The 26,754-nt window shown below is 38.2% G+C and overlaps 1 protein-coding gene across 1 annotated transcript in view; it reads right to left on the bottom strand.

Moving 5' to 3' along the window:
• PDZRN4 (PDZ domain containing ring finger 4) overlaps window positions 1-26,754 on the bottom strand; it is a 244,228-nt gene that overhangs the window by 24,420 nt on the left and 193,054 nt on the right. The window contains 2 exon segments of the mRNA XM_080552063.1: window positions 17,312-17,414; window positions 19,028-19,281. Coding sequence (XP_080408189.1) covers window positions 17,312-17,414; window positions 19,028-19,281 — 357 coding nt within the window.

Below are 26,754 nucleotides of genomic sequence, written 5' to 3'. Positions count from 1 at the left end.
GGCAGCATAGAATCAAAATACAACACATCTACCCCCCCGCGAAATGCTTGTGATCATTTCAGTTAATATTTAAGTCCTCGTTACAATGAGGAAATTACCTCACTGACAAGATGTAGTCAAATATGAAATTAATTTTAATCAGTGTTATGCTTTACAGTAATGGAAATATGATATTTTAAAACCTGTTATTCATAATTCAGGGATTGTATTTTTCTGACATGGTAAGTTGGAGGATCCTAAACACATTCTGTTCATGATACAGTTGAATATTTCATCTCTTAGCATTAACTACCATCTACCCTGTTCCACTGAACTCTATTACCTTTAGTTGAAAAGAATGCCAGTTTTTAATGCTCGTTATATGTTCTGTGTAGTCTAGCCTGCAAAACCAAAACACTGTGCTCCTGTGCTCTATTCCTTCTCTCCTTTGAACAACTATTTCTGAATGAAAAAAAAAAAGGAAGTTTTGGTATTTACAAGAATGAAATCTCCAGGTTTTAAATTAGGAGCCAACTCAACACTACATATATAGCTTTTAGAAAGGGAAGTCACTACAGCCTGTGGGAGGATTCCTACTTCACCAGAAGAAAGATAAAAAGCTGTCAGTCTGAAAAAAGTCTTTGTGTGGTGAAACATATGATAGAACTGAGATATACTCTATCCTAAAATGTATGAAAAAGCTGAGTCTTGGCACAAATCTCAATTCAAGCCCACAATAAAATAACATGTACTAAGGTAGTAGAATTCAGAGTCAGGCAGTGCATTGCTGTGGGGTCAGCAATTTTTCTGTACCATACGATGATTATTAGTATCTCTTGGATCAAAATAAGATTACAAACTGTTACTAGTTGCTATTATTGCAACATCAGAGAAAAAGAAAAAAGTCATAGCCACCCAGAACAATACAGGTATTACCAATTAGTGAATTATTGCCCATCTCTAAATTGCAGTAAGTGGCCACGTGCATATTCTCAAGCAACTCCAGGTGTGAACTGAAACACCTTTATGTTCTATCCTCTTACAGACCATTATCAGGCAGAGCTCCAAAGGGTTTACACAATTTATCTCACAGCTGGCATGACCTAAGAGTTTGCAAATGCTAAATTAACAAGGTTTAGCTGACAGTTTATCTTTTTTCCTCCTTTTTTTTTTTTTTTTCATAAGCATCTGTAAAGTGGTATTTTAGTACCAGGCTAGTTATTCTACATTGTACCCTTGATTTCACCTTCAGAAGAAATCAAGGCTTACTGAATGCAATGAATACGCCCAATATCTGATAACCCCAGGTGAAGGAGGGTAATATTTTCCATAAATTTTAAGAACAAAACCAATGTAATAGAGCAAAATAAGAAAATACTTATCTCTATCTCTGCTTTTCCTTTTCATCTGTAGTAATATCCAAGTAACTGTTTTAATGTTCATTTTGTTAATGGCATAATTAACAGAATGATTAACTGAGTGAATGAAGCAGAAAAGGCCAAGAACAGAGTACTTACAGAACAGATCAATGAAGAATTAACTGAGAAAGTACATTAAGGTCTGACTTATTTTAATAAATCGTTTATACTTAAAAAAAAATCTTCATTCATCTGAACTAGTGTCATTCTTCTGAAGCATCAAACAGAAGTGCAAAGGGACTACAGACACCTTAAAATTGAAGTTCATTCTTCAGTATCTTCCTGTGCTGACATCTTTATGGGTGAGATCAACATCCAGTTTATACGCATAGTTGAATTGTGGCTGCTCTTTACACTTTCAGTCAGGGTTACTATAAGAAGGTCGTCCTAGCAAAGTCAGATTGATTTTATCAGCTTCTTTCTAGTTGTTTCCGTAAACTATGGAAACCAAGAAAAGCCTGCTCCTAGTCTCATTATTTTGTTTAATAATCCCATTTTAGCAGTTCGTATTTCATTCCTAGGAATGATGGTGAGCACCCATACATTTATCAGGCAGAGCTCAAAATGGCAGAGCATCCTAGCACTCTATCACCAATCATATTCACTTTCTTGGTTTTATTCTCCATGTAGCTAGAAGGATACGCCTTATCCAGACTGCCAAATCACCCGTCATTTAGGTTGCTACCTTCTATAGTATTTAATCTTCATAATGCCTCCTACTCTTCATCACTGGCAAGTAATCATGCTCATGAAATAAAAACAAATAATACAAACAGAATCAGAGTTATCCCTCCATTCTTACAGGAACAGGCTGACAGTTCAATCTAATGAAGTCCTAGGAGGGTAAAGAGCTAACAGTGGAGCTTCTACAAAGAAAAATTTAACTCAAGTTCAGAAGCGATGAGAATGGTATTACGTGTTACATAAAAGTATACGCTGCAAGTGAGTGTGGGTATAAAACAGAGGAAACAGTCTGGGTTTGCAACAACAACAACAACAAAGCCCCAGCAGTAGAATATATGGTGTTCTTCAGAGTTTCTTTTAAAACACCTTTTATTTCACCTCTGAATTTGTTCTATGCAACCAGAAATGTGACTGTCACATACAATCAGGGTATGGATAACAGGCAAGACTACACACTTAAAAGAGAAGCTTGGTGTTTCAAAGTGTTACATTACACTTCCCCAAATCATGTTTCCAAATCATGTTAGGCATGTCCTTTGTTTAGCAGCAACATCTCTAACAATGACCAGAAGTAATTTTATGAAATTCAGAAAAAGATGTGCAAATCCTAGTATCACTAGAAATCATCAATTATATTAAATACAATCTTTTTTTCCCCCTCGAGAGCTACTAATCTCTGTTTAGATGAAGAGAGTCTGCAGTGCTACCAAAGTTCAATTAACAAAGTGATTTCTTTTTAAGTTAGCTATTTTGTATTCAGATTTGAGAGGTGTTAAATATTTAATTGTTTACATGTATCTTCACGTGTCTGTGTGGAGGGAAGGGAAGGGAGTGCGTCTAAGTTTATTTATAAATGTATATAGTTAAATACTATGTGCATACATGTATCTATGCATGTGTGCATATGTACCTATGTAAGTAGGTGCCAGGCAGGTCAGTCACACTGCAGAAGAGTCTCCCTTAGTAATCATCAAACACTAAATCATTAAGAGCATGATTGCAACTCCTAAAATCATAGAGATATATTTCTCACCTATAGTGGGAACGCAAAGTGTCTGATGATGCCACAATTCACAAAACCAGAGCAGGGACATTTACAGCCATCTCGGGACTCTACTTTTTAATGGTGAACCATGTGGAAACCAATTATTTATTAATAACAGCAATAGCAGAAATAGCAAAATGAAACAAGAATTTTCAGTCTGCTGAAAAAGTTCACCTGCCAAAAGCTACATCAGTAAAACAAAAAAACCCTAAACTTCACCTCCCTGATGCCTGTGCGTATAGCATGGGCTATGATAAAGAAACAGCTCACAGGAGAGATTACATAAAGGAAATGGCTATGACTGCAGCTTTCTTAAGTACATTAATAAAAAAAGCTCAAAAATGCCTGGGATTCTGGGACTGCCAGACTGAAGGCAAGCTATACAGCAGGCAAACAAAGGCTTCATAGACCTGGGAACTATCATAAGGCCATCAGGAGTTACGCTCCCTTGTCAAAAGGATTTTCCAGGAAATACGTTAATGCCTATGTAATGGAGGCTAATTGTAGGATATGTAGCCGAAGTATTCAGCGTGAAGCAGTGTGTGATTAAACTGCCCTCCACTTCACAGGTCACTGCAGGATCCTCTTGCATTTTTTCCACAAACAATAAACTTATATCAAAATGTTTGTGGATTTGATTTACAAACACTGACCACTTCCACTGGAGAAAGAATGCTTTCATCAAAAAGGCCCTTAAAAGGCTCTTAACTCCTCAGGCACCTTCACCATGGCAGGTAATAAGCATCCCATGATTTTAGCAGATTACATTTCAGTTTTAGAAGCTATTTTGTAAATGAAAATGGAGATTTGGTAAAGATCAAGATTTTGGTTTTAAAGCTACTGATGTTCTTGACTTGTGAAAAGAACTTAAAGAAGTAAGTTATTCTTTTTTCCTTCTCTAACACTCCCAGTGTGTTCTTTTATGCAGATTTTACATAGACAGGCACATCCACAATGTACTTGGGGGCTATTTGGATGGAAATAGAAAAGCTATGGAGCAAGACAGAGCCAGCCTAGATGTAAACAAGCTGGAACTGCTGGCAGCTGTGCTGTTACAAATAAAATTGCATTCCCCACTGTCTTCTCACTTATCAATTTTGACAGAAGACCGTCCTGACTTCTCATAAACAGCATCGAAAAGGACAAATCACATTGGGTGTCAGATTTGCCAGAATGGATTTGGTTGGTAGCTTACCACAAAGAAACAGAGGGTTATCTCCATTCCACATGGTGGGGAGAAACAATGCTCTGTCCAAGGGGTGGGGGCTCTACTTTCTAGGATAAAGTCTCATTTAATCCTGATTTTTTTGAAGTCTGTTTTAGATTTGAGAATCTCTGATACAAGATTTGTTTACATCAAAACAGAAAGGAAAAATATCAGCAAGCATTTCTCAAATGCATAATACAAACACAAATACAACATAGAATGAGAAATATTTAAAAACAAAATTACTTTCCTGCTGATCCCTGCTTTATAGCTACACTTAGAGCCACATGCTGCTTTGTATCCAGACAAAGAATGTTCTGGGACAGCAGGATGCTGTAGACAATGATACCATTGTTTAAAAAAAAAAAAAAAAAAAGAAAAAAAAGAAAGAAAGAAAAAAAAAGAGCAGTAGCAGAAAAAAGCAGAATTAGCATGCTGACGCATAGGTACCTAATAATAAAATATCATCTTGCAACTGTGTAAGCAGAATTTGGCCCTGTAGCTGACGAATCCTTTGACAAAGAAGTTCCACTGGATATGGCAATTCCTTCTCCCCTTTCATCTCCGGAGGGTAAATTTTTGGTGCATACTGCACTCCTATGTAGCAAACCAAACAACGGAGTAACTTAAAGCACATCAAGCCTGCCGGTGCATACTCAGCATGTCTGATGCGAGATGATCAGTAGCAGTCTGATGTCCGTGAGTGGGAGGGGGAAGACACCCAAGTGTCAGCTGAGACTCCCAATGGGTGAGGACAGGGGGCGGACAGCAGTCGCAGAGCAGATGGGGCCATGGGCTGGATGAAAGATGGAGCTGGAGGGCGCCATGAACGTGAGAAACCTTTGATCACTGCTTCGTGAACAAATTTAGCATTGCTGTGGGAGGAAGGGTATAAGCATATGGGGATGAGATAAACACAATGTCTAACTGTGGGCCTCCCAGCCTTGGTATGGCCTTTCTGACTTGCTTCTAAAGGATGTTTTAAGCCTTGAGCTTAAAGACACATGGTGGACTTTACAGTGACTGTATCTCATACGGAAGTCAAAGAGGAAAAAAAAACAAAAAACATGAAAAAACAAACTCTTTACAGATTATAGACTTCCTGCCTCTAAAAGGCACAACAGCTGTCAGTATATCCTCCAGTAAGTCACAAACATCCACTTGAGCTTCAGTTTTCCCCCTCAGCTAGCATGCATAAATACCGAACCTTCAGATCCTTGTCAAAAGACAAATCCAAAAATCAACTCCTATAGGAAACATTAAACATGAAATATACTACTACTACTACTAAAAAATAAATAAATAAAAAAGAAGAAAAAGAAAAAAAGCTATTATCTGAATGATCATGCTTACTGAAAGGTAAAATGTCCTCAGCTTATTTTGTTATTTCAAACAAGTCATGATCTTACTTTTCCACCTAAATCTTCTACCTCCCTATTCATTCTCTTTGTTTCTTTTCTTTGCTCATGGTGCCGTTTGAATGCTAACTCAACTAATGCTAAGTAGAAATACTTAATGATATGCATATATTTTCCTATGTTATATTTGTATAAATGTTTTCACCTGCTTGAGACCCAACAGCCCTTCTGCTATGTTCTGTACTTGAGAAAAGCATGAATTCTTGCTTCCTAGCAAAGAGATCCATGATGAACTGCTCAGATACAGCATTTCTCAGTAGTCAGCCTTGGTCTTCACTTTCAGTCTTTCACTCAATAAATGTGTGAAGCTGCAAGGATATGAGAAGAGTTTAAAGTATAATTAACTAGCTGATGATATGCAGCTAAGGGTTTCCTTTTCACTGATCTTAGATTCTACATTCTCACTTTCTTCTCCTTGAACAAAGTAGGTGGGAATAACACAGATGATAGAAACTGAACCTTATGGTAAAATGAGATAAGCAGACCGGAGTAGTAGCTATTCCATTGTGCAGTGTGTGTGAACATACTAAAATGTCACACTGGCTTGCAGCCTCCATATTCCAAAGAAGACATTTGCTTTTGGACAATTTTGATGAAAATAAAAGAAGGAGATTTATTATTAAATGTATTTGAAGAAAAAAAAATCTCATTTTTCATTAAAGCTCTTATCCTGACCTCCACATTGAAACTATTTGGCTTTCAATATCGAAAAATAAGAGACTCAGCTAAGAAATCAGAAAGATTTCAGCTAAGAAAACTAACAAATTCAAACTTTACCAGTCAAATTTGGGGCTTGGGGGCTTTCCGGATATTGCTTCCAGATCTGTTTTCCAGTGTAAATGGCTTTGACATGAAATGTTTGAGTAGACCTTCTCTTGGTTATCAGATGGGAATATAGAAATCTGCATCTGGATAGAAGTCCATTAGCTAATTATGTGGATGGAGCACATCTCTGATGAGGGAAGGCTGGGAGAACCACATTCAGTTAGGCTTTTAAAAAGAAGGGTCTCCTTAATAAGGAGGTCTTATTGCTTCCTTCAAGTAGCAAATGCAAAGGTCCAGGCAAGTTACAAGCACTCTTCCTGGAAGTGCACAGCGACAGCCACAGGGGACAACAGACACAAGTTGCTACGCATGAAATTTCAGTTAGGTATCAAAAAAGTACTTCTTAGCATGAGGGTAGTCAAACACTAGAAAGAGTTGTCCAGAGACGTAGAATGTCCACTTTTAGAGCTATTCTGATTTCAGCTGGATGACATCCTGAGCAGTATGGCCTAAGTTGGTCCTTGTTTCAGCAGGGGTTTGGACTACATCATCTCCTTGTTTAAGTACTCCATAGTTCTATAGATTCTTGGGTGTATACTATAAACTATAGTACCAACAATATCACCTATATAATCAACATCCACATCTTTGCCCCTCTAGGATAGGTTCTCTTTGAAATTTCCGGTCTTGCCTTATACAAGGGTATTTGAAAGCAACTTAGAAATTTAGTTTCCTGAGGGGAATGTAACCATATGAACACATGACATCAGTGCTAAAATCTTTGCAGTGACTTCTACATTTCTGTTTACCATCCATGAAGATTTAAGTCTGGAAGGGATCCAACACATACTAAAGCTCTATGTACAGTGAAACCAGTCTCAGCACTTGAGATGGTCAGATATATCCTCCTCTGTCCACGAATGCCCTCTTTGATACATAGATTGATCTTCTCAGGAGAAGATCCCAATGTCTGGAATTTTCCTGACTCCAGTGATATAAAAGTATTCAAATCTGATAAGCTTTGAGGGGTAGAGGAAAACCTTTGGAAAGTTAGGATTATGATAAGATCAGGAACTTCACTCATGCGGTAGATAACTCTTCCCCTTCCAAAAAAAAAACAGATATGCTGCAGCTGTTTCTAAACCAAACTCCCAGCAATGGTAAGTGTATTGAAGAGCCCCTTAATAGTTCAGAGCTCTTTCTAAGTTGTATCAGGTGCCTTTTTCTAACAGACAAACCTTAGATACACAAAGTGCAGAGGTTTATGGATTGACATAGCTGCAGTTCAAATCAGCTGAGAATCACTTGGTAAAATTAGCTTTCACGTTTCACAATAAATTTCACTTATTGCAGGTAAAGTCATCCTTTATTTTTGTTTTATTTCAAAATGTTACTGCCCAGCACTTGGCTCTGTAAACATCATTATTGCTGCTGCCTGCCTGCTTTGGGCCTGAGACGTGTCAGAAGATTTATCTGCCTCATCAGCACTTTCTAAACATCCAGGCAGCCAATCGAAATGGGGAGGCATAACAGATGTGCCAACATCTGCTGCAGCAAACATTTATCTGGACAGCAGAACACATAGCTGTAGATTCAAACTCCAAACTAGTCACAATGCTACACATATGGACATCCTTGATCTACAACTGTGTGAAGGCTATTTTGAAATATTAATTAAAAACAAGTTGAAAATGTTATTTTTCCATTTTAGACAGCTGTGAGAAATATACTTTCCTGTCATTCAGTTTATGCTTTTCCAGTACAATAAATACAAAATACCATGAAAAAAGCTAAATTTAAAGTCGGACTAATAAAATTAGAAATTCTTAGAAAGCACAAATCTAAAATTCCATCTACATACATATTAGAATATGTATAGTTAAAATATGCAATTTTTATACAAATCAAGCACATGAAGTGATATGTGCCGACTTTAAAAACACATTTTCATTTTCCTGGCACCAAAACGAGGTCTATGGGCACCATATCCATGCTGAGTTTCAGCTGTTCAAACTTCTGTTACCCGTAGAAATGTCCTCCATCCCCAAACACGTACTTGCATAGATTGACAATATCATGAGATGAAATACAAAGCAAATTCATCATCTGCTTTTTTGATGCACAGTACAGTCTCACCTGTGTTCCTGCTCACCAAACCATGCCCTCCAGGAAAGACTATCACATTCTCTTTGAAGAGCTGCCTCATTAAATAAAAAAGCAAACTTCCAGAGAAAAGACCTTGCCTGCTTTTTGATTTCTCCTCAGAAGGCCCAGCATGCATAATATTGAAACCTTGTTTAAAGTCCATTTTCCTGTAAAAGGTTCCCATCTTACTAGAGGGATTTGGTCCTTGCTTCCTGTGCTCTTGAAGTTCCTAAGATACTATGCTTTAAAAGTGACATTATAAGTAATATACAAAAGAAACTGTTTTCTCCTGTCCTTTGTCTGTATAGCCAGATTCCATGTCTCCAAGACATACTACACACACTTTCAAACAGGAAGAATATGAAAAATAGCATTAATAAAAGTCTTAGAAATGTTTTCACTGTAAAGCGTATATGGAGCTATGTGGTATAATGCTATAAAAACTGTCTACACAAAACACTTATCCAAAACAAAAGATTTATAACCCACAGATTTCCATAAATATGAAAATACTGCCAGCACCTTCTTCTTCCTTCACTGAGTGAAAAACACATGCCATATGTTGTAATGTTGCCCAACAATAAAGTGCTGCTGAACTAAGCTCACTTTTCTTCATTTTCAAGGGAAAACACAAGCCCTGACAACAAGGAAGAATTTTTATTAGCTTTCAGGTGAAGTGAGGAGTAACACTGTGTTTGTTTTATGAAATCATGAAACAAAATGAATATCAGTGACTTGATATATTTTCCTCCTGTTTTAAAACACAGGAAATGGTAATAACTTTGATAAATTTGCCCATGTCAGTTTTGTGTCTTTTTCTCGCTGTTCTCTCATGATGCTCTATAGTTGGGGACACAATTCAAGCCATTAAATTGGGATATTCATTACTTATGGGAGGTGAGATAACAGCAACTTCGTCTGCTTTGAATGTCAGATTTTTGTGATGAGATACAACTCAAAATTAACAAAAAACTATGGCAGAAACTAGCCTGATATCCTCCTCCATCTAAATGATCAAATGACTAACAAGAAGAAGAGTGATTTAATGAAAAAGAAAAAAAAAAAAAGCATTAGAAGTAAAGACTCTTGTGTTTTACTGCCAGTTCTGTCACTGACTGACTTGGCAAGTCAATCAATACTACCGTCCTTAGTTCACCTGCTTGTGAATTCCCGTAGCAATGCAGGATATAGTAATACTGAAGTACCCTCGTGGAATGATGTTAAGTCTAATTAATTTATACTTGAAAACTGACTGCAATTCTTAAAAGGCAGGTGGAAAAAAAAAAAAAAGTAAAGGAATGCTTCTTTTTTTACCACGTTTTTTCTTAATTACAAGTACAATTAGTCATAGTTTGGAAGAAATTCCATACTTATTATTGGCTATGGGTAGATTACAGTGACTTAACTCCCCAGGGGTTTTAAAAATAAAAATACTAGTGAAAATACCAGAAAAAATATAAGTGCTGCAGTATGATAAATGCATTGTAAAAGAGTCTTATTTTATTTATTACACAGTGCTACTCGATGATTTACAGAAAAAAATATGCCAGTGCCGTTTCTCCACTTTAACTGTCACCTTTCCAATTTAATAGTCCACAGTGAGAGGCAGAGGGATCACAGGCTAGGTATTAGTAGCTCGGAACTACTTTCAAGTTTAAATGAAAAAATCTCAAGGAATGCTTTAAAAAGCCCTAACTATTGTAGTGTTTTCACAGATCCGACTGAAACATCTATAATAATCTATTTACTAGGCAAAAAGAATTCCTTGCAAGCTTTCCACTTATTAGCTTTAAAAGATAGTCTGTATTTTTCTTTGTATTTCTGTGATTTTCCAGATCACAGGCACACATATGCATGTTCATTTCCTTCACCATGCTCCTTAAGAGGTGTTAGTTAATATTAAAAATTACCACAAAATACCTGAATAACCATTTTGGTATAACGTCTGTATGCTGTGGGGCATCCAGTATTGAGCAGTAACTTCTAGGCAGTTACAAACTGCTGGTCAGAAAACAGATGTAGGGCAGTAACTCCCAGTTTATCTGAGCCCACTCTGACTTGTCAGTTCAGTCCTTGCCCCCGCAAAGCGCTAGTAGCAGGCATGTAGCAAGCAGTACTTGCTCAGTCACCTAAAACCTACAGCACATTTACCAGCAAGCCTTTTCACATTTCCTCTCTCACACCAGTCAGGTCTGACTGCAATGGAAAGATACAACGTTGTCCAAGACTTTGGCTCTTCTACATTGCAACACCTACGTCTTTATTAGGATTCTGCCTGTATAACATCGTATTTCTTGAAGCCTTCTCTTTTCAATTATATCTGGTGGTTGCTGAATTTGAAATCTGCCTTTTATTCGCTGAGGGCTCTTTTCTGATTCATCCCAAGTTTTGAGAGGCTCAGGAAAAAAGAATCCTATCCCAGCAGAAAATGCAGAAGAAAAAAGTGCAATCTGATAGCAAGTGACAAAGGTATTAGAGTGGTTCTGCTCATTCATGTCACTGCCATTGTATCTGCACGTGGCTGGAACTTGCCTTGTGTGATCCCCACCAAAACAGGATTTCTCTCTCTCTCTCTCCTCTTTATATTATAAAATAAGAACATGACTTTACAGCTGTAAAGAGAAAATCCATGCTACATGTAACGGATTTCAGGAAAATTATTATCTCAGAAATGTTTTCAATTTTGCTGCTTATGAATCTTTTGGATTAGCTTCTTCATACAGAAACACTCATCAGGTAACAAAACAAAAGAGCCTGACTAGCTACCAGAAGCACTGGCAGCGTGTGCACAGACGCTGCTTCCATAAAAACTGTTTATTCAGGTGTTAGCAATTGAAGCAGGAGCTCCAATTGCTTTGCCACAAGCGCCCATAATGTTCGCAAAGGGGAGTTTGCAGGCTATCACAGCTCTGAAGGGAGCTGTTACCGACTATCAGCTCTGTAATCCTCATGTTAAAAAGGCCCTAAATATGTATTTATGAGATAGACAGATCCATTTGGTTTATTGGTTAAAAAATCCCTGTGTTGGAGAGGCCTTAAATATGAATTCACAACGCAGGCAGGTCTGTCTTGGCCTATCACAGCAGGGGTAGGCCTTCCAGAAAGGCGCTGGTGGCTATGCTTCTGCAGGGCTTAGGGCCTGCTCCACAAATATTTTTGCCTTCGAGTGACTTTATCTGGATCAACAGCATCACTCAGATTACTAATCTGAACAAAACTACTTCTTTTGTTCTGAAAAGACACCAATACAACTGACCACTTCCAAAATGTTATGTCACAGAAAAAGGAAAATAAAATTTGCACCTGAAATAGCAACCTTCCTTCATACAGATATAATACTTATGAGTGTTATTGGAATAGCAAACCAAAGCTTTACTGCTGCATAGCATCTGATAGGATATTCAAAAATGGTGAGAGAAATTAACAGGATAAAATTCTCCCCTATGGGAGTTTTATAGGTTTCAGTGAGAAGAGATATATACAAAACCTCACTCACAGGCAATTCCCCAAATTTTCTAGCTGTTCTCTCTGCCAGCTCCATTTTTAGTAATTTGTTAAAACAGCCAACAGTATCTGATCCAGAAATGCTTAGGTCAATAGGAAACCTCAGCAATTTCAATGGGTTTGGATCAGGTCAGTGGTATACTTAAAGGGCTAATCTACATTTACAGTTAGCAGATTTATGAGTGCAAATACTTATCAACACATTTAAATGAACGGCTGTGCATAGCCATAAATTAGCACTTACATTCAATGTGCAGACACACACATTTATTTCCTTATCCTGACTAAAAATCTGGCCCTTGAAACTGCAAACTACGAGCTTAAGACTACTCCTTTTTGACACAAGGTATTAACCAACCCTTGGAGCGCTACGGGTTGCTCTACTTAGGAGAAGATATTGATGATGCAATCAAGCATCGTTCATATGAATTTTCTAGTTTCTAGAAGTTCTATTTTCTGGGGCATAGGAGGAATCAAAATGACAGGTGTTCTCAGATTGCTTTTTCTCAAGAAAATATAACCGTGCTCTTCCGTGGATGCCATTCCTGGTAGGACCTCTGACCCTTTCATTGTTTGGACACAAAAGATTTTACAAAAGTTTGCCATGGAAAAAAATTACCTGCACATCTCATGTGCATGTCTGTTGGTTTAGTGACATACACCAACTTCTTGAGCAAAAAACATCTATTCTTCCTAGAAAAACAAAGGAGCTCGATGGGTTCAAACACCTGAAGTAAAAAGCATCAAGAGTACCCCCATAATTTCATATAGTGTCAAGTCAACCCTTAGCAACTTCTCCCAGGTACTGCTTCAACCTGTCAGCACAAGCATTTACTTACATTAAAACAGGATTCATCAGACACAGACAGGCTAACATAATGGTTCATTCTGCATTTTTCACTCTGAAAATGCTAATCCTGGCATCCAGCAAGAAACATGTGTGTGTGTATATATATATATGTATATATCTTTTCCTATCTTAGATACACAAGATTTTAGAAATTGTAATTTTGATGAGATATCATGTCTCATGGCAGAAACCAATCATCTCCCATTTTCACTCTTCTCAAAGTCTACTTCTGAACACAGAATTTATGAAGGTTTCTGCCCTAGGATAAGGAACCGTTGACTAAACCATGCTATCTACTTGTAACATTTTATTTTCTTCTGTTTGCTCTTTTTGAAAGGCAGTCTCCTCAGAGTGAATATGTAGGACCAGACATTAGTGATGTGCTCCTTTGTCCAGCATTGTCCTTACATTTTTTTTTTAATTTTTTATTTTTTTACCAATTTATTTCACTGTTCCACCATGTAACTGTTGTTTTTCCCTTTATTTTTGTATTACTGGTAATGTTCCCAACTAAGTATATGATGCTTCTCTCTCCTTGATAGCAGGTTCAGAAATGTTACTAAAGCAGCACACATCCATTAGCTTATTTACTCCTCTCCAGCACCAGTATCCTCTGTTCTTCTTACAAATCTGCCGTACAAATTTTAGAGACGTGTCTAACACAGCGTTACTGGGTGCTATGATGGTTTTAGTCCTTTTGCATCATTGGTAGCAGACAATGTGATGCATACTCTAATATCACCTCATGTAATTCCAGCAGCACAACTCATAGCCAGGCAGGAGCTGGGTATGACCCTGAATATCTTTGGCTCTCTTTCTGTTATCTTGACTCTAAGTCCCACTGAGCTTTTACAGATTGGTCGGTTCCTACTTTATCTTAAAAGTCCTCACGAGTATCTGGCTATGCCAGAAACACAAATCTTTTGATCTGTATCTGCCAACACAGATTGATGCTGGCTCTGCCCCCTGTCTCAATACATATCAACAATTCTCATTCCTTTTAGGACAAGCTTTGCAGGAGCAACCTAAAGACACATGAGCTGGCTCTCAGCAATCCCCCAGCTCTGCCATCTTCCCAGCCATTTGTTTAAAGCGTGGTGCTGAATGGAGCCTAATGAGCCTCCTAGGGAGTTCACCCTTCCAAGACAATTGGCTTGTACTTGAGTTTATTGAGCTGTGGCAATCTGAGCACAAACCACTGGGTTTTTCTAGTTTACAAATGGAGTAGAAGAGTCTTGCAGAGTAGAAGAGTCTTGCAAGTGTCTAATCCTACCAAATCCACTGGCAAGCACAAGTCCATATCCCCAGTGACCCTCTTGTTTCCTTTTTATGGTGGTAATTCAGGTGCTTAAACTCCAGTACATATCTATAAGCAAGTTCCAGTTTGATCAAAGCTTTGCAGAACATTCCCTTTCTTGGAAAATATTCTTGTTTAGAGCATCTCAGTTGCTAGTCATCTCAGTTCTTTACTTCCTAATTTGGCTTAGCACTTTGCATTTGTCATCTGAAAACCGATGCATTCTTTACCTAAAAACATTTCTAGGAAATTATCGGGCATGTTCTAGTTCTCTTTCTGCTCACTATCTTGTTTCAAAGCCTTTCTGAAATCTCCAGGTTTAGCTTTAAAATTATTTTTTAAAATTCTTTGGTTTGCCATGGAGACCTATGAGCTGCTTACCTGTATCCTTTTACTGCAACAGCAATGCTAAACACAGTCCTAACACCAGCTAGTTTTTTGCTGTATGGGATTAGCTGATGTTCACACCAGAAAGTTCTTACAAAGTAAAAAATGATAAAATTAAGGGAGAACTGATACAATCCTGGCTCTACAGAAATCACAGTAGTTATACTAAAACTCCATCCTCTAAACACATAGGAAATAAATGGTGGGAGATAGAGTAGGCTCTCCCACCCAGCCTGCAGCCCACAGAGTGGCATGAGCAGAGCTTCTGTGCCCTCCCATCTCGCTGCTTTCACCCTCAGATAGTGAACGGACAATGCTGGTTTTAAAACATGTTGTCTTCCTGAACACTTGACTATTTTTTCCCTCCCTGATGCTGCTATGCATTCGCTTTAGTTTTGAGTGGTCACAGGAGGGTACACCTAAGCCAATATTGTTGTAGAGACCTTGACAGCACTGAACCATTGCCTCTGTTCTGCTGACTGTCCTTCTGCTTCTCCTCCAAATCCACCACAACAGCTAATAAATCCCTTTTTATTCTGTCCTTTATGAGACTTGGTTTTGAAGAGAGATAATATATATCTTTCATGGATCAATGATCCAGCTATCTGGAATAATGTTAATGTTATCTGGTTACAACAGGGGAGTTTACTAACGTCGTACTTACTAACTTAAATGACAGTTAATACAACCAATGAGTGACCTAAATCATAATATTACCACACAGACTTAAATTTTGGGAAAGCTTTTCACATTTAGAGCTCTTCTAGTAAGAGGCTCCATGATGTTTCTCCTTCAAAACTTTCATATTTAGAGAATGGATTCTTCTCTTCAAAGGAAGCCAGACAGTTCCTTTCCTATTTGAATTTCATATGAAATGCTATTTCAGTCACTCAGTGAGTTTGCCTTGGGCAACTGAATCACAACTGATAGCAAATTAATGACTATGATGGTGTGATTAGTAGCAATTACAGGCAACTGAGAACCTGCCCAAGCATTTGCCACTCTCATAATACTTATGCCAACTATGCCAACTATTATTAGTGATTAATAACAGTCATAAAGAGGACCTGATTCCACTAGGTAGGCCCTATATAGATTTGAAATCTGTTAGTATTTTAATGTCACTGATATTCTGATTAAATGATGAAAAATATTTTCAACTAACTACCATTTTTAATCTATTCTTTCTAGATGTTTCCATTACTAATTTACTTAAATATTACTAGAAAAAAAAAGTTTCTATTACAGGTAAGAAAGAAGCACTGTAAACAAACACACTTGACAGAGAAATTTAATATTGCATTACACCTGGGGAGTCAAAGCAGAACCTAAGCCCTGATACTCTTGTACATATCACATCAAAACCCAACTGGGAAGAAATAATGATTTCACTAATCCCTAGCAATGATTTTTTGAGGAGTTCAAATAAAAGTTTGCTTGTTCTGATTGAGATTCACTAAGTAGATGTTATTTGATTTTTCTACTTCCTGGGGGAAGAACTTCAGATTCCCCAGGCTGCTAGAAGAAAAGAACAATGGGCTGAACTTGCAATAGAGCATCTTAGCTGCTAAAGATAAGATAAAAGCGAACACACAGCATATTTGCCAAAGCTTTTGCCATTCATTTCATTTCCAAATGTCAAGCAGTTATGTGAAACCTTTAAAAATGTTTCTTAAGGTACAGCAAACAGAAAGATTTTAAATCTTGTATTAAAGATATTTAATTATTTATAATCACTCATTTAAAATACAGTAACTTGAACTTATGCAAAGACTCAGCACTGTTTAATATTAAAAAGAGCCATCTGCTTCTTATGCCTGCCCCTACAAATATTTTGTTGCTAGATAACAGTAGAAAAGAAAAATCTAATGACTGGCAGACAAGAAGAAGACTATTTAGATATTGAAATGAAAATCTAATGAAGAGCAACAACACCAATCACATGTTATCATTTTGGGAAGCTACACAAATTTTTCCAGTGATTCAGAAAGACATCCAGCCTCATCACTAGAGAATACAATGCATTAACAGCAAAGGGATATTTGCGGTACAGAGCACAACTTCTTCTAATTGCAACACTTACAATGTCAAATATGAAAGAGCAAGTAACAGAAATTATATTCATTTTCAGAGATGTAGCCTGATCTTACAAACACTCAAGTATACACCCAAGTATCTGTAAGACTTATCCCTAAGGCATGAGAAAAAAGGCCAATTAATTCTTAAAATTAGAAGGGGGAAAAAAAAGTGACAATTAAGCTTCCAGTTACCATTTTTAATTTTGGAAAGGTTTTCCTTAAAGTGTTATAACTTCAAAAAGAAAGTAGCAGATTTACTATCTCCACTGAACAAAGAGGGATTAAGTATCCTGAACTTGTATGGAGACAACCAGTGCAGAATTCCACTTTCACATTTCACATGCATAACCTAACCCAAAGCTTGTGACGTTACACAGGTATAAAAAAGAACACTCTTTGAACACTCTTTGGCACAGAGTATTCCCATTCTCTCTCTCTTTCTTTTTTCCTTTATTTTGCACAAGATCCTGTTCCTATCTGTGCAAGTACCATATCTGTAATAACAGAGAGGCTGCAGTGTGCCAGTGATCTTACCTCATACTCAAAGTCCTCTGTTCTATCTGCATCAGCAGGCAGGCTGGACAGATACTCATTACCTTCGTAAAATTCATGCTCCGCTGGGTGAAGAGAATGGCAGCTATGTGGAACAAAGCGGTACAACAAAAGTATATGAAACAATTGTTTTTAAATAAATAAATAAATAAAGATTAAAAACACATACACAAACCCTTCTCTGTAGTGTTATCTTTGGAATATTACTCTGGACGGCCTGAGAGCATGAATAAAACAGCATTAGGATGTAGCAAGGGCTGTTCTCAAAAGCTCAGATTCTTAGTTCATTTTGCTGGGTTCATCTTTTGTCAGATTTATACAGGGTGATTACTTAAAAGGGTCTGTTTGGGGCCAAACTACTTAATTATGACTATTTGGAATTCCTTATGCTCATAAATCTACCTAACTCCACATTCATATGCTACATCATGGCCAGTGGCGGCTTACCAATTAACCTGTTACAAACACATGAACATCCTCAATCTACAACCCACACCAGGCTGGCAAATTGTACAAGTGCTTGCATTAAACAACTTGCATTATCCTCTTTTGTTAAAGGGATAACGGGGTGGTGAAGTGCATTTGAATAACTGCACACTGTAAAATGTCATTAAATTGTATGGTTGCAAAGGCTTGGGGCACAAACAATGAGGTCTTTATGACATGCACTTAGGTACAGTCTGGGATCCAAGGTGGCCTTAGCTCCTCAGACTCCTTGGGTGCTAACCATGCAACACCCATTGTGTATCTACCTCAAGCCGAAGTAGGAAACTCTTCCCCATGCTGAGAGTATGGGAACTTCAATCACAGTAGCACACAGTTTAGTACTACCATAATAACTCAAAAATATACATGTTCAGCTGTTTAGTATTAAATAGTAGGATCTATCCAGCAGGTTCTCTCTCTCTGATATGGTCATCTACTCAGCTTACCTAGAACTTCTAAAAACAGAGTTACATCAAGGTCAAAAGTGCTATGTTCTCTACATCAGTTCTGCAGAGATGTGCAGCATGCTGGGAAGTCAGTAGGAAAGCTTCAGGGCTTTCATAGTTTTGCTGGCCACAGACAGAGACCAAGGGTCAACCAGTAGATGATGATACTCATAAGTAAGAAGGGAGTAGCAGTCCATAAAGGGAGGAGCCTAATCCCTTTTTTTTTTTTTTTTGTTATTTTTTGCCAATATCTGTATTCAGTTCCATTTCAGAGAATATTAATTCAACCAAGGGATAACTTAATTCATATTATTTGACATATGAAAGGTGACATTATACTTCCATCTCCATATTTTTGGAATTGTTTTGCCTTAATAAGGGGACGGTTAAATAAAATAATTTTTCCATGCGTTTTGCAAGAAATTTGGAAGAAGAGAAAGCAACAAGACAGCTCTTTCTAGGCTTTAGAAGCCTTTTTAGTACTTTGGAACACAGAAGTGTTTTTCTTCTTGATAAGGGCTTAGCTTTAGATGAACTTTGTGCATAAGCACAAAGAAAGCAAGAGCAATATTCCTTCTTGTGGTCTAATCCTTGAGTAGAGTTAATGAAAATTGTCATCGAAGCCTGAACAGCATAGCAGTTATAACTGCTACAACATTTGTAATTCATTTAAAGTGTTCCTGAGACCTTTTCAAGAGAAGGCTACAAACCTGCCATTGCAATGCCTCAATCTCACTAGAAAACAATAGGAGAATATATGCCATACCTGTCTGAAAGTAGAAAAGGGCAGATATCAGGAACTGGCGGTGTGGAAGGCCTTAGTTTGGCCAGAGCCATAATGTGCTCAAAAGTGATGTCAGTCTGAGTGCAGGCATCCACAAGCCGTACATCCTGAGAGCTACCATGAGCTTTGCTAATTGGAGCTCGTCGTAAAACTTGCACTACAATTGGCTCCTTGGCATTGCGAAAAGCTTCCACTGCCTCTTCATGAGTGGCCTTGGAGAGGTCCTTCCCATTGACCTAGAGAAAAACAGAAAAATACACCAAAGAGTATGCACAAGAGAAAAGGCAGCATAAAAACATGGGTGTAAAATATTGGGGGAATAATTTGTGTAGTATATCAAGCTATGTGCTGACATTGACTGAACTTTATTTTGGTATTCATGAAAGAGGTGAGATAAGGCTGGAAGGAGAAATAACTTCTTTAATCTATGATAGAAATTAGAAATGGTTTGAGCAATTCCTTAATTGCCCCAATGGAATCTCAACAAAGCAAAGAAACTAGAGCATTTAAAAAGGACATTTAAAATCAGCTCTCTCATTTTATTTGCCTCATAAAATACAAATAAAAAAGGAGGGTGCCTTTAATTTTCAATTTCAACATTTTCTGTGGCATGCAACTGTAATAAAGGATTTCTGGCACAGTATTGTTATTAATGCAGATGTCAATAAACATGTCGCGGATATCTAAAAAGAAACAAGGCCAGCTTTCAATGTTTTGCCACTTATCTGCTATTGCCATTATACAATCATTAAGACCAAAGATAGGGAGATTTAACTAACGCAGTCAGCTGCTGCTCTTTTAAGAAAAGAGAAATCTAAATCAGACAAACTGAAGAATTTATTTGCTACAAACAGACAACTAATAAAACAGAAAATTACTCTGCAAATGCAGCATAGCTTGGCAAAACTAAAAGACTGTGGCAAGGTTTCTTTCTGCTGCAAGCAAAGCAGAAAATTCCTCCAAGTTGTGTTAGCTCTTAGTATTAAAAAAGGCAACTGCAAGACTTGGTGATGCTAAATTCATATGATTTCAGGTGTTTAGGACAAACTTGCCAATTATTGGCCCATTGCAAAATGTGACGGCTAATTCACCAATAGCCAGTATCTAAGCCCTAAGGGGCAGTGCAACATCACAGAAAGTTACACAGAAAATACCATTCTGCTCTGTTTCCAGAGCCATGGGACTGCTGTTGACTGTTGCACAACATCTAGCCATTGTGAGCTACTGCGGAGATGAGATGATCCTATGCATGGTTTTCTAGTTAGATATGTGAATATCTGAAGGGTACCAAAGACTGATTTAAATTTATAAATTTACCCAGGGTAAAGTATTTACCCTGGGCAAATCTCTACACTGACAGCAAGTCAGAAATGGGATTCTACCACAAGTCAACGCCAAAATTTACTTTGTTGTATAGACTGTGAAGCCCTAAATCTTCTGCTTAATGGACTAAGCCTAAGCCCTCCCAAGAAATGGGACAAACCCTGCAACAGACTTTTGCTGAAAACAAAACTGCTTTGTCACATTACTCTTTCATTATAGAAATATTTGAAACTTTCTTCAAAAAAAAAAAAAAAGAAAGATGCAAAAAAGAACAATGCCAGCAAACTCAAATGACACATTCAGCAGCTTTAAGCCTGCCAGGAGAAGCATTTGCAATTAAAAATGTCACATTTGAGGCAACACATGTAACCATGTCTACTCATATGGATGGTTATAATACAGTTGCCTATTCATTACATATTTAATATACCAACACAAAATCCTTCTAGAACGCATGCTTAACAACAATGTAGAACCAGCTTTCCTTTGATGCAGCTTCCAAAGAAGCTGTGTCCTTGTAGCCATATCACTCATGAGGACATGTGAAATAACCACACTGTAGTGTGGCCTTCAGTGAGAAGGTCAATTGATCTTTCTAGCTAGCTCTGACGCTGTATGTGGTGATGAGCAAGTTAGAAATGACCTGAATAGATTTCTATACCTAAAAAAGCTCAACACTCACTGTGCTGAATGCCCAGGAACCCTAGAAGTATGAAAAACTGCAACCTAGACTGTGTTCAAGTAATATGAACAGCAACTAGCTTAATCACCTGAATTTAATCCATATGTAGTGTTTCTCTGATGACTGAAGCCAGAAAATGTTAAGATTTTCTCTCTCAAATTATCATGCATCAAATTACAACCTTTGGCTTTGTTAAACTAAGTTACATGGAGAAGTATCAGTCATATACAAGAGGAAGGGCCAGAACAGTTGAAAAACAAGTTATGCTACGAGAAAATCAAAGAAATTTCCCCAAGGAGTGAGCTTCTGCAAACCCTCTCTGATAGCACAAGTTACGCTGCCAGGGTGTTCAGATTCAGCCATGTCTAATAGAGGCAATTAGAGATAAAGCTTCAAGCCTGGGTCTTCTAGTCACTCTTCAGTTCCAGCCTCTGCTTCATTCTTGCTTCTAACTTAGATACTATCAAGGAAACAATTTTCCAGTTTTCACATTTCGGCAGGTTTTATAAAAAGATTGTCCTACAGGCTTTCTGAATAACTCTCATTTCTAAGGCCTTAAAGAACATAAAAATTACTTTCCTGTTTCCCAAAACCCTTTTAATACTTTTTAAAAGTTTCTGATAACAGATATGGTGTTTCTCCTAAGAGTAAGTATTTGGGAAAAAACATTCAACATAGCAGTGTATCATTTTCTTTTCCTATTCAAGTAAAAAGCACACAATCCTGCTGCATCCCACCCGAATCATGTGGTGATTTCTGGCACAAGCTTACAGTTTTATCACAGATTCTTATCAGCGAAGCAAAAAGATATTTGGATAGCGTAAAAATATATATATTAGATTATTTTGGAATACCAGAAGCTCTGTTTATTGACATCAGTCAACACTTATCCAATACCATGAGGTAAATGACATAAATTCACAATAATGCTATTTACATGCAAATTCTATTTCTAATGAATAATAATATTTTAAAATCACGAGTGTGAAAAATCACAAAAGATACACATTTTCATTTATCCTGGCCACGTATGACCTCTATTTTCATTTAAATGCCTGTTCAATTTAAAGATTTTAAAAGCATTCCATCCTTTATGTTGGTTTCTTATGAAATACAAGCACTTCAGACACCCGATACTTGTTTAAATTGTCACTTGAAGTTCATCAACACACTTTGTCGATCTGCATAAAGGTCACCTAATTTATGAACGCTGTCTTCTGAGGAAGACAATCTATAGCTGAATTACTTGATGCTGGCAGCTGTCCTGCCCACTTGGGGCTGGGAAGAGAGAATTTATTTTAAAACCCAAAGCCAATACTACAGATGGGGTTGGAAGCTCTCTTCACTTAGCTTCTTTAAGGTTTTTCTGCCTCCTGCATCATCCCCCAACTTAACACTCACATATAGTTACCCTGGGAGCTGTAGACAGCTGAGCACCTATTTACAGCAAGCCACTTACAGGTTCTTAGTGGATGATTAAATAAATTCCTTGCCTCGGAAAGGTTACTTTCAGTGGAATCCAGGGTACTATTTTAAGTGGATAGAGAAATCAGTCACTTTTAACAGTCAACACAAAGACATGGGAATACATTTGTTGTAGCAGATGGGCTAATTAATCCACAAGCAAGTTGTGAATGTTAACTAAAGAATATATCTTTCCTCATGTAAACCATCCTCCTGCCCTGTTTGATTAAACTTCTGTTTAATGAACACTCTCCCCCCTTTTGGACACACTGCAAAGCCTGGGCCACTTGTCAACATCTTCCCTTGAGTGACTGGTGGCCACTGGCTGGATCCTGGCCATCCCCTTGCTCTAAATCCAGCCACATGCAAAACTTCATCAGCATCAGAAAATAAACAAGCAAAATGGCTTTGTTTTTGATGCACAAATCAACCGACGTTGGCCAACAGCCATTTCTAACGCCAGCACTACTGTACATAGACTTGTTCCCAGACATGCAGAGGTGAACAGCAGAGAATGAAGGAAGGACAGGACCAAATAACAAAACACTGACTATAAAAAACATAAGCAGATGGTTGTTAGATTATTCTTGCACTTTGTGTTCTAAAAAAATAATAATATATCAGTCCTTCAATGAAGACTGCTTCCAGGATTTAAGTGCTCGTGGCTGAGAAACAAAATACCCTTGTCTTTAAACACTTTTCTGCTGATTATAGATGTTGGTTATTTCTATTAATGCTGGTCAGAATTTTTGCATAAAGAGTCGAAATACTGAAATGTTTCCTGTAGTCTTTACTTTCCTCTTACTATGTATGAAAAGGAAAAAGAAAAAAGAGAAAGGAAAAAAGAGAAAAAGATGTGTAATCACACAAATGCAACCATCACAAAAGGTGTCACATTAGCAACTCATGAGATAACCTCCACCTCTCAGCAAATACCTGGCATATACAACTTCAAATTTAAGATCGGCTCTGCTGAAGTAAATCCTTGGAGACCTCCTGTTTAATCAGTAAGGGCAAAGGGAAGAATAACCTGAGCATTTTGCTAGACCAGAGATGTCCAGCCACAAGGGTTTCCTGGAGACATGACAGAGATGTTGTCTGACGTGATGATGGAGTTCACAAGGCTCACTGTCCTGGGAGATTTCAACACTCATGCAAAAGATGCCTCTGACCTGACAGGTGCTAAATCTGCTCTCATCACAGCAGTCTCTTCACCTCCAATTTCTGCCCCTAAAATACATCCAGGCAACCACAACCTGGAGTGCATCCTTGGATGGAAAACTGGCAAAAAGGATTGAATACTGTGTCTTACTTTGATCAGGCTTTTTCTTCTTTTTTTTTTTTTTTTTTTTTTTAGGACAAGAATTTGAGCCCTCCCTAACTACATGACAACCCGAAGAAAAAGAACAAGCAATACTACCTTCTTCTCAAACTTCAAGGTTTTGGCACATACAGCCATTTAAGAAAACTTCCAGTGATGAAGGCTGCCAGGAGTGAGGCTCTCTGGGCAGGATGGGGGGCACAGAACGTGTGACCTACCAGTGACACATGGGTTGGAGAGGACACTGCAACTCTTCTGCTAACGCAAATGTGATAGTTCATCTACAGAAACGGCATTTGACACACTGACCTTTTAGGTTACAGTTCAGCACTAAGCTGCATTTCTTGGGCACGTTAATCTGAAAGGTATCAAATTCAGCCATTACCCAACACCGCTGTCTCAGTCAGGGTTCGGGCAAGTTCAGTAAAGGGACAACTTTTATTATGCTGGTTAATGACATTTCCTCCTCCTTAGCCAGATGAGTTAAGTGATGCTTCTTCCCATTTGATCCTTTGTTGCCCTGATCGCCAAACCTTGTCAGCCCTTCTAAAAGCTGTATAAGTTGCTGAACACACAGGCTTTGGCTGCTTTCCTCAGGCTGAACCAAAGGCTTACAATAACTACTTTTCTATTACCTGTACAGCTTAAGCTTGTCATATTAGCTAGTTTGTGTAGCTGATTCAACAATAGTGAAAATAAACAAACAAACAAACAAACAAAAACATTACTGCAGCCTTCTGTGCGTTTCCCTATGTGTAACCAGCACCACTTCAATTTCCCAATATTTAGCAGCTAACTACTTTGGCTGAAAAGCCTGTGGCTAAGCTTTAACCTAAGTAAGAAAACATAAATGCTACAAGAAGCTCGAAAAAGCAGAAGTATGCTTTTTTTTTCCACCATATAAAGCTTCTTTCTAGAGAGACACTTCCCAGGGACTTCTCAGCAGTTTTGATTATCTAAACAGCAGCTGTCATAAAGAAACACCCTTCTTTTAACTGACCTCAAGACTGTGCTTCACCTTGTCAGAGTTGTCCACTGTGACCTGTGGGCAGGTCTGACAGCTGCAACTCCTCTCTGTGAAGAACATGACACATCCCCAAAAGACCCCAGAAAAGAGCTGGATGCTGCCTGAAAATGTTGGATAACGAGCTATGCTAGGAAATTCAAGAGACTTTTAAACTGGATTGCAAACAATGCCTCAGGTAGATGTGCTAGGCATGGAGAAAAAGCTCCCATCACAGCGGCAGTGAAACACAGCAAATTAGTGAGCAAGGTAAGCAACACCAAAGTGCTTGAGCAAGTCTGCCTCTCCATCAAATACAAACTTTAGTTCAAAATCTCTTTCTCCATGATTTTACCTTCTCTACCCAGTCATCTCTAACCAAACCAAAGCTCACTGCAACAAGTGTCCCCCAAAACTTTGGGTGCACAATCCCTTTTGTGAATGAAAAGTCAAATCCACAAGTAGCAAAGAAATCACAGAAGCCTTTCTCCTCTCCCTCCCCTCCTTTATGAAGAAGTTGGAGGCTTCAAACCACAAATTTATTGAATGCATACTTGCATTTAAGGTACTGAGCATAAGGAATTGATGGTGTTTTAGATGCATGCCTATAACCTGCTTCCAGCTGTCTGGGTTAAGCATGACCATGACCATAACTGTTGCCAAGCACCTAACTGTCTTCTGATGGTGTGTAGAAAATCAGGCAAAATACCCACTCTAGGAGAAGTCAGCCAAGAAGAGACACTCAACATTTCCATGCCTGAAGTCTCTTAGTGGATCTGGGCCCTCACCTTGAGACATATTTCAGAAAAACACTTGGATCCTACAATGCTGCATTCACACCACCAGGATAACTACGACCACTCCAACAAGTTTCAAAGCTCTACTGAGTTAACAGCTCTAAACTGTGTCCAAAATGTGATCTCAGTTCCTGTACTTCATAACATGACACTAGAGAGTCTGTGCAACTGGAATAAGAATATTCTATCTGCTCACTGGGTGTTAGAGCAACACAAATGTCACGAAGATCCTTTCAACTCCTTTAGTGCTGAACACAGCAACAGCTCAGAAAAGGTTCACTTGAGCTTTGAAAGAGCAAGCAGACTATTATCTGCAGTTCTCTTGGTTTGTGAGTGAAATGAAAATGCCAAATTAAATTTAAGAATCACTGCATTAGTTTCATAGTGAGCTGCTCTGAGACCAGAGCTGGTAGACAAGAATTTGTGAGCAGACATTATTCTCTCTCTCTGACTCCCTCAATATGCCCAGTAGAGGTGTTACTACTTGCTATGGACATCTTTCTTGTCCCTCTTCCAGCTGTTATTCTCAGTTTAATTCCCTTGCTGTGCTGCCTCTGATCTCTCACTCTTCCCTTCTCTCTCAGGCTTTCTTCTAGTCATACTCCACCCTTTTTCTTTCACTGCAGACCCTTGTTTTGTTCCCAGGGTTTAATTTCTCTCGTGCCTTCTGAATTCCTCTTTCCTTTCCTAAACTCTTCTCTGCCCTGTCACTGGCCCTGGCCCCTTCCAGCAGGCTGGGAGCACCATCTCTTGTCACCAACCCACGGTGACAGCTGGACAGTCCGAGCACTTGCGAGTCTGCCTTCACCAGCACCCCCCAGTACTACTCCAAATGCTCGGCTAACCCAGATGGTGATGTAACAAGGCTGGAGTGTATTTACTATGCAAATTGCTTTTAATATTGACAAACAGTTTTTCTGATGATATTACGATTTTGCCTGAGGGCAATAAAGACTAAACTAGCTGTGGCATGCATAAAATACGTTAAGTTACTCCTCGATATAATTAGACCATCATTTATTACATTAATCATTGCAAACTTTTATTTGTGGATAGGATATTAGATAAATCTCTCAGTAGATCTACCACATACACCAGCCCTTTGATGGTTGGGAAAAA

The sequence above is a fragment of the Anser brachyrhynchus genome, assembly GCF_964034855.1.
Source record: "Anser brachyrhynchus genome assembly, chromosome: 1".
NCBI lineage: Eukaryota > Metazoa > Chordata > Aves > Anseriformes > Anatidae > Anser > Anser brachyrhynchus.
Note: the sequence above shows the minus strand (reverse complement) of the source record. Positions and strands in the feature narration are given on the sequence as shown.